At 41.0% G+C, this 8,776-nt stretch overlaps 1 protein-coding gene and 1 pseudogene across 4 annotated transcripts; both read right to left on the bottom strand.

Annotated features, from left to right (window-relative positions):
• Window positions 1-2,007: 2,007 nt before the first annotated feature.
• On the bottom strand, window positions 2,008-3,552 carry LOC112287127 (small nuclear ribonucleoprotein SmD1a-like; annotated as a pseudogene). The gene is made up of 4 exons (XR_016504636.1): window positions 3,393-3,552; window positions 3,176-3,252; window positions 2,449-2,629; window positions 2,008-2,196 (listed from the first exon to the last, which is right to left on the bottom strand). The product of XR_016504636.1 is annotated as a small nuclear ribonucleoprotein SmD1a-like (transcript).
• Window positions 3,553-3,980: 428 nt separating this feature from the next.
• LOC112287125 (2-C-methyl-D-erythritol 4-phosphate cytidylyltransferase, chloroplastic) lies at window positions 3,981-8,482 on the bottom strand. 3 transcript variants are annotated; one of them, XM_024529845.2, is made up of 13 exons: window positions 8,342-8,482; window positions 7,247-7,475; window positions 6,921-7,015; window positions 6,582-6,644; window positions 6,354-6,409; window positions 5,927-6,006; window positions 5,636-5,718; window positions 5,229-5,306; window positions 4,991-5,059; window positions 4,827-4,895; window positions 4,610-4,656; window positions 4,394-4,484; window positions 3,981-4,275 (listed from the first exon to the last, which is right to left on the bottom strand). In XM_024529845.2, the coding sequence occupies exons 2-13, from the start codon at window positions 7,455-7,457 to the stop codon at window positions 4,198-4,200; spliced, it is 1,020 nt and encodes a 339-aa protein (XP_024385613.1). In that variant the 5' UTR covers window positions 7,458-7,475; window positions 8,342-8,482; the 3' UTR covers window positions 3,981-4,197. The 3 variants fall into 3 exon arrangements, 2 of the variants coding, with proteins under 2 accessions (XP_024385613.1, XP_024385614.1); XM_024529846.3 differs by having other exon boundaries at window positions 8,251-8,378; XR_012218174.2 differs by lacking the exon at window positions 4,610-4,656.
• Window positions 8,483-8,776: the final 294 nt, after the last annotated feature.

Raw genomic sequence — 8,776 nt, 5'->3', positions numbered from 1 at the left:
ATCGTGGAAGAGAACTAACCACAATGCGCGATGCTCTACAAAAGTTTAAATATGTTTAGGTTGCCTTCCTTGTATGTATTTGTTGAACTTTCTAGTTGATTGGGCTGTGTTCAGAAAATTGAAGCATTGATAAATTGCATTTTTAGTTAGTTCAACAGTTTCAGAAAAATGCCCCCTTTCGAAATCATTAAAAATTTCAATTTGAACTATTAACGCAAACTTCATAATATGAAGTCATTACATGAGTAACAGTTCCATCCAATTATTCACTAACAATGAAGTATGCTAACGACACACGCCAAATAGATTGTTCAATTTGTTCAGTTTGATGAAATATTATGCATTGTACAAATAAAAATTTCCTCTGTTTCAAGAGATGTAATATGTTTTTATTATTATGATTATTTTTAATGATTTAGCAGTACCGCCTATAACGCTGTATAATTTTTTATCCTCTAAGTTGCTTTGGAATTTGCTGGCTTCATTTCTAAAGTGACAATTCTTTTTTTTTTCTTTCGATATTTCATGTTTTTTTTAATAATCATATAGTATTTGGTCATATGTATTAGTAAGTACTTTTATGAACACCTTTTGTGCCCATCTATATCTTTTAATCTCATTATAATTTGAGAGTAATGTTCATGTATGGATTGTTTACACCTACTTGTGCTCTTGATGGTCTTATGAGCTTTCAACTATGCATAAAAAGAGACTTTCATTTGAAGTTGTGTTTTGCATTTTTCTATAATTCATGTTTTTGCATATTGAAGAAAAAAAATTCAATTTAAACCTTTCACTACTGAAAGTTCAATCCGAGATACTTTTAAATTATTTCTTTATTTTATCTCTGATAGTTGTTTACTCCTAATAAGCAATAAAAAAATAATTAAAAATATCCTCTCATACATATTGTTATTATGACTATCATTATATGGTTAATGCTACATCCCTAATTGATATTGTTATACCCCACATGACCTTCACATGACTTAAATTGACAAAAAGAATGCACTTCTATATAGGGCATATTTTCCAGCCAATGTTTGATCCCAATATTAGTCCAATAATAGATTATTATTATTATTATTATTATTATTTTTTGTGATTTTAGTAACCAAATAAATAAACAAAGTAGCTCACAACATGTTTTTTTCATAAAATATTCCTATCTCCCTCTCAACCACCACCCTTTATTGAAGCAAAGAAAGGGAAAAGTGCAGACATATTATCAACTAATCGTTCAGACGGAGGTCACATGGGGTGGGTGTAGCAGTATTAATTGGAGATATAGCATTAACAATTCTCCAAATATAACTATACTTATGCATGACTTTGATTTTTGAACATTATCATTTAAAATTTAAAATTTTACTTTTTTTCAAATGTCTTCGACTAGTTCTTGCAATTTAAAATATGCAACCTGATGTTCATTTCAATTTATGAAGGTTTCGAAGTAGATAAAGATCATCTAGGTCATAGAAAAATTCGACTCAGTAAATAAACTTTCAACTTATCTTTTGATGGCGGTGCATTTCATAAAACTATAATGTTTGTGCTATGAGTTTCCACTTCACAAGAGTATTGCATCATATGCAACCAGTAATTACATTGGTGTTCATTGTGTGATTAATACGGATACATGTTTGCTGGAATCCCTTGGCCTCCGAGGGTCAACTAATTTCTAAGTTTTAATTCAGTTTTAAGATTAGAAAGTTAAGTTTGTCACAAGAAATGATTTTAGAAATCTTGAAAAGCTCACACGATACTAATGCAAGAAGGCAGCTAAAGAGATTCACTAGAAACCCTGTAACAAATAGAAAAACGGTTAAATTTAAGAACCTTGATGGAAAAACTCCATCTTAAGCATCAAGAATTTACAAATTTTAAAGGAAAAGAAGAAAATTAATAATACTGGGTATGAAATCCATTTAAAGGACTCAAGACTGAGACGAAATGGAGAAGTGAGTCACGTCTTAGGTATCAACAAAAAGAAACACTAACACACACTTACACACAAATTATATATATATATATATCTGTTCAGAGTTTTTTTGCACTGGAAATCTTAGAACTCCTACAAAAAGCTTGCACTGGGAAGTACATCAGAAACCTGAAAGAGGTCCAACACACAGAACTAGCGCCCACGTCCACGCCCCCTTCCACGACCACGCCCTCTCCCTCTGCCCACTGGTTTGCCTGCGCAACAAGCTCACCCTTGTCAGTTGGATCACTGCCACAATAAATCAGGTATTGCAAGAAACGAACAATGAACAATGAAAGCTCTAATAGACTACACCATCTGTGGGAAATATGAGTAGCAAATAACTATGTAAATGTTTGAGCTTGCATTCAGAGAGCCCTTCCTTGCACTCAATTTAAAACTCCTCGATGCTACACAAGACTCTTCATCCCTAACCAATTTTTAAAAATAAAAAATAGAAACTGTACCTGCAACAGGCTTCTTAGCCTTCACACGTGGTGTGTCATCGACGAGGAGCGTGTCGAGATTCAAGCTGTCGGGCAAGATGTAATATCGAATGTTATTGCCACGAACACTAAGATACGGGGACCTTTCCTTTCAAAGTAAGTTTTACAGACTTCAAATGCGTGTTCATGCTGATATCCACACCTGCGCAAAAGGTGATGCGCGATCAACATTTCTCAAAATATTCAATGGACTACGGGAAAGCTCATTGGTAATCTCTCCTACTTTTTTGTTTTATTTTTCTTAACCCTAAACCAACCACCATTCGCACATCTTACGTACGACTCACAGAATAAATTATGACATAAAGAACTCCAAAGATATACTACAACACAATGACAAGTTACTAAAAACGTAAAAGAGCTATAGCAATGTCTGTGCACTAGGCTCATTGTTCTAATTTTACACAAGCTTGAAAGCGGGAAGTCGAAGTTCTAAATGTCTACCTGGATTAGGAGAATTATTAAGGACGAGGTCTATTACCAGAGCAACTCCAATATAAAAAGTCGGCAAAACCTAAAACCCCAAGTGCACATTAAATCTGCTCTGCATGCAAAACGCAACAGAACAAATCTATAATAGCTGGAGTATTCGAAAAACATGACCTAAGACAACCATGCCATCGAAACACCTCATTGTAGTTAAGAGTAAAGGCAAGAAGATGAAGCTCGATTGATTGTAGTAACGTACCTGTGATAGTGCCGTGCACAATGGTACCATTTTTCAGCTCCATTGAAACCGTTTCATTGTTCAGTTTCATCAAAAATCTGGACCCACCAACAACCCACAAATCCCAAAAATCGTCACGCCAACAGCAATAATCCACATCACAAACCAGAAAAGGAAAAACTATCCTAAACGAAACCCGAAATACACAACAGAGTAAAAGAAGGGAAAGGCACTGCACCTGACGAGCTTCATCGTAGCTCGCAATTTGCAACCCCGGCGAAAGGCTTCCTGTGACAAGAATTACCAGCAGCTTCAGTCTACACTAAGGTGAAAAGATGCGTGCAGCTGAGAGACTGCGACAATCAGCTAGCAAATCGTATTTTCTTTTTGGCGGTTGGCCAACAAAGTTAGCGCGCGAATGTGAGCTCGCTGCTGTGAAGACACAAGACGACGAAGCGATCGTTGCCATTGTGGTAATTGAGTGCTCGACTTGAGCCAGGGTACACGGGAGGGTGGCGGAGGGGTCCGGGTCTGACGGACAGAGCCATAGATGAATGAGGACCTCATGGCTCCTCTTCTGAAACAACTCGCAACTGAGGCGTTTTCACCTACTATTTGTTTTCAACTAAAGGATCGCTTGTGTGGATACAAGCAAGGGTTCGAGTTTGAGAGTTTTCAGGGCGTGAGAGAGGCAGCAAATGTTGCAACATGGAATCTTATAGAAGAATCATGAACAGTCTACAGCAACTTTCAGCAACAAAAACTAGAAGCAAGCACCCCCTACGAATAAGCACCAATCGTCCCCATAAAGCAGATACAACGAGAATAACGTCACAGCCAGCTCTACTCCAGTGAATTAATGTCATTAACCAGACCTGCCAGCCCTTTTTGTCCGGCAGGCGTTTTGATACAATGGTGATATACAGCTGGAATGCTGCCGTCTACTCTACACTGCTGGGACCATGCTCAGATGGACACAGACAGACCTGCCTACTACTACCTCAGACACCATCTACAACCCTTTTCCATACACAGCATTAGTCTCAGACTGCCACTACACCTTGTGCACTGCCCTGGTGCAGTATCCTTTCAGCCACTAGAAGGTCGTCGGGGGTTGTTACCTGCCTCGGATCCAAAACAAGTGCAACATGTCTCATCAGCACTGAGGCAATCACAACAGGATAGAATATACAGCACCGACATCGAGACGTATCGACACAATACACAATGGGAGCGCACCTTGAGGTTTGTGTACGAGCCTTCTGTGATGAAGACAAGATGCTTCAAGTGCTCCACGATCGACACATCATCTGTGACCTCTAGATGTTCCCTGTTGTGATAGACACATGCAAGTGCATCTAGAGCGTCAGAATCATTTTCTGGCATGCAAACAACGTCTGCCTTCCCTACAATCACCAATAAAGCTTTAAAGAGCTGTGCCTCTGTATTTAATACCTCTCCACCAACTCGAAACCTCTCCTAAGCAGCTCCGGTTCAATTACCTGACATTCAAATTCACGACATTGTTGGCATTATAAACTATTTCGACATATTTCTTCTGTTGAGGAAATCGACAAACACATCTAGAAGCAAGAATGATTTGCAACTTGAGGCAAACCAAAAAACCTGGACAAATAGGGATGCTGTGGTACAAGAAGAATTAGAGCATTACCTGAGGGGTTTGCATCTCCCACAGATACTTTCTATCGAGGGTTTTTGATACGAAGCCGTCACTTGCTGCCTGTTCAAGGAGCATCATGGTGGCATGGTCACATTTTGTAATTAAACAAAGTTAATAAAAGAATGAAAGATGAGGTTAGAGGAAAAGAAAATGACCTCTTTAATGGTGGCCTTCACAGGCACGCCGAGAACTGCAGCACCATGAATTGCAGCATCTTTCAAAACCTGAAGCATTTAGATAGTAAACTTTATGTGATCATCCAGACTATGGTCGTGTCACTTGGGACATTAGAAGATCTGTTTACGTCAATAAAAATTATGGCATGAGAAAGAAGCAGATTTAAATACATCCCTCAACAAATTACAGATCCACGAACGAGAGCTAGGTGATGACCTTGCGGATGTCCTTGGCGAGCACGAGAGGCCTCGCAGAGTCATGAATACACACAAGCTTTGCAGAACTGGAAATTTCCTGCAGAATTTATGATGACTTCATTGGTTAAAAGACGCTTGAATGACTCTCTTTACAAAACCTTTTCAAGACCTGGAGATAAACGGTGCATCCCTATCTCATTTGCACACGCACTGGCAATCGAACAGAGACTAATTATCTGGTTGCCTCCAACTACACGGTGACGAATTTTTCAAAAAAAAATCAGTTGATCCAAATACTCTTAGGTGAACAGGGCACTTTCTGAATGCCTGGAAACATGAGTATTAGCTGTCGTCACTCTTCAGCAGGCAAAAGGCAAGTTTTGGACAAATTAGCTTCTGTAAGAGAAAATAGGGAAGAGTTCATACATTTAAACCGCTTCGTACAGAATCTTGTCTTTCCTTTCCTGGGATGGCGAACTTCACAGGTACCGCGACATCCTTTGCAGCTTCTGCAGCACATACAACGTGGTTAGAAATTCAAAGAAGTATGAATCCTGGGCCCAAATGAATGCAATATCAGTTCATGGGAAGTCTAAAATAACCCACAGTTTCTAAAAGAGATGCGGTAGTTTTGTTACTGACAACACTTGAAAAGGCATGAGTCGCACATATGCATCACAAGCTTCTAGTTATGATCTAGGAAAGCGTACAACAAACCTTCAAAAATGCCTCTATATGAAGGATCGCACACCACCACTATCTCTAAAACCTCCATCATGTGTGCAAACGTCTGAAAGCTGCATAGATAAACAAATAAATAAATAAATAAAAACGCAATGACAATGACCAAATAAGAACCCTCCAAAACTAACGAATAAGACGTAAATTCATGTGCAATGCTGAGATTTTTAACAAGCGAAACGTGTGATGCAGTGCATAAACAGAGTGCCAGTCCACGCATCACAACAAAAACCCAAAATGGTAGCAAGTAGATCCGCGGACAAAGGGGCACCTTTAAGAAGGTGACATCCATGGCCACCTGGGATGGGAGAAGCCGAAAAAGATCAAACAAAAACCACCTTACAGATAAACAAACAGGAGAAAGCCGTGATTAGTCATCACAAATGGATATTATTAACCGTACCTATGTAGTGCAATAGGTCGACCAAGAAGAGGTAGATACTGCTTGGGCATGTTGGCCTGCAAATGCAGATAGACCTTCAGACGAGTGCTTCAAATAAGTCTCCGTAATTGTTGAAATCGAAGAAAACGCTAAGCCCAATTCACGCCTCACTATTTAGAGCCTAACGAATGAATTCGCTATGTATGAATAGGAGAAAAGTTGAACAGAGAAAATAACGAAGGAGCTTACTCCCATGCGTGTACCCTTGCCACCAGCAAGCAAGACCACAGACACGGTCTGCCTGGTACCATTCTGCAACCAGACATTTCTACTTGTGAGCTTTTACTTGTCCGGTCCACTAGCCCATCTTTTCTGTGCTCAAACAGAATCAAAGCAGCAAAAATTCAAACCTCAAGTCAATCTCCAACAACGCCTGCATGACAGTAAAATTCCAAACATGCATGCACTCAACGAATATTTTCGTGTCGCTGAAATACAAAAGCTAGGTATTTATCTAGTTGCAGACGGATTCTCCTTCACTTTTTGTGGATACTACAATGCACAAATTGCAAAAGTCGTTAAACTTACTTCTTCGGCATCGTCTCTTGCAACCGGAGGATCACTTGTTAAGATTGCACGGACCTGGAGATGACGACTATGACGACCAATTCTCAATAGGTCACCTGCATAGTAACAGTATTAGTCACTTAGGTTTGCATTTGCACACAGTGACTTGCATCATTTGATCGCGATACTCTTTGATTAATTTTAGAATTTCAGGACAAGAATTTTTCTTAATCTTTCAGCTACTAATTAATGGCTACAGTTAAATAGGCTCTAGATTTATGACCAAAACTTCCTGCATGACATGTACAGTTCGTATCCTGGTTTGAGGCCCAAGGGAAATGAAGTACCTGTCAACGCTTGTGGGCGATTCAGTCCTGTCGGATCCGTGAGCTGCTTTGAAAACTTTACGGATTTCAAGGAAATTCCCGCAGTTCCACAACCCGTATTACCAAACAGTACTCCACTTCCCCATTGCAATCTGCACTGGGTTCGTGAAGAAGAAGAGGATGTCGCGGGCACAACAGGCACCGTGGCAAATAGAGTTGAAGCTTCTGCCATGGCAAAATTCTGACTAACCTGTTGCAGTTGCAATTGAGCTTTGTGCTGAGTCTACTACGAAAACGTGCTACAGTTCCAATTAGCTTTTAAACAACCAAGCACGAATGCAGAGATTTGCAGAGACAAGACCCAAGAGTTTCCTTGACGCAGGAAAGAATTTGCGGGACTAAATCATGAAAATGTATTCTCCCGATGCACTGCCAGTATATTTCTGAATTATAGTTTTATTTATATTCGAAAAAAATTGAGAGAGATAGAGAGAGAGAACCCTGAACTTGTACACGATTCCTCGACTTCTAGCCTAAAACCAAAAAATGGCTACTCTGATGATTGATGCAACAAGGCTGGTGCAAGATGTGCCCCACTGCTGAATGGAACCATGTCCAGTAAAGCTCTAAGTAAGCTACTGATACAAACCGACCAACTACGACAAACTACACGCCTCAATTACACTTTTTAATAAATCAGGCACTATGCGGCGAGAGGTCGAACACACCACTGCCATCAATACGTCAACAAAACGACCACAAACATTCGAAATCCAACATAGCTTCCAAAATAAGCGGCTTCATCACCAACCACTACACAAGAACCTTCGTACGAGACGTCCCAACCCTGCCAATCGGAATCCCACCTGGATACCACAAGAAGCGAATTCCATTCCAAACAAATCAACATGTCCACATGTCCTAAACACACCAAATCCGCAAACACGCCGAATTTCAAGCAGAATTGGCAAACGAGGCAAATGCAGCACAAATTTTCACTTCTAAGCACTCCAGCAATGTCGCACCTCGTAATCCCGCACACCCTAACCCCTGCTCGGAAGCATTGAATGGCCCAAATGCTACAACAACGAGGCAGACATCATACAACAGACTTACAATGGCCGCGCCCGCAGCTCAACTACTGCCACCTCCGGGCGTCCAAAACCGTCCAAATTTATCCAAATTGGGGAGGCGGAGCTGGTGGGTGCGTCCAAGCTTGGGAATCGACGGGATTCGTAACTGCTGCAGCGAGGAGGAGGACGTCGGCACCCGATTTCCTTCTGGATGGCACGGCCTCTTCCTCTCCCTCCAGGAAGCAGCCTCGCCCTTGCTTGCTTGGGGTCACGGGCATCGCAGGTTTGCGCCACCCAGGCCGGGCTGGGTGGGTGCAGGTGGCCTGCTCGCACTCAGCCCCCGCCCGCGGCCGATGTGGCGCAGGCAGAGCGTTCAAATGATACCAGCGGATATTACGAGGATCCCCTTTCTTTTGGCGTGGCCGCCTCCGTGATCGAGGTTGCCACGGTGGCTGCGAAAGTGGTTGATGTGGCAGCG

This window comes from Physcomitrium patens, chromosome 9 (assembly GCF_059467195.1).
Source record: "Physcomitrium patens ecotype Gransden chromosome 9, ASM5946719v1, whole genome shotgun sequence".
NCBI lineage: Eukaryota > Viridiplantae > Streptophyta > Bryopsida > Funariales > Funariaceae > Physcomitrium > Physcomitrium patens.
Note: the sequence above shows the minus strand (reverse complement) of the source record. Positions and strands in the feature narration are given on the sequence as shown.

Excerpts from the sequence above, each read along its gene's own strand:
- LOC112287125 (XM_024529845.2), bottom strand. The coding sequence starts at position 7,457 with ATGGCAGAAGCTTCAACTCTATTTGCCACGGTGCCTGTTGTGCCCGCG. Across the intron at positions 5,307-5,635 it reads CTGTACGAAGCGGTTTAAAT|GAAATTTCCAGTTCTGCAAA; the intron begins GTATGAACTCTT and ends TAAATTCTGCAG. Across the intron at positions 4,485-4,609 it reads GGTTTCGAGTTGGTGGAGAG|GGAACATCTAGAGGTCACAG; the intron begins GTATTAAATACA and ends CTATCACAACAG.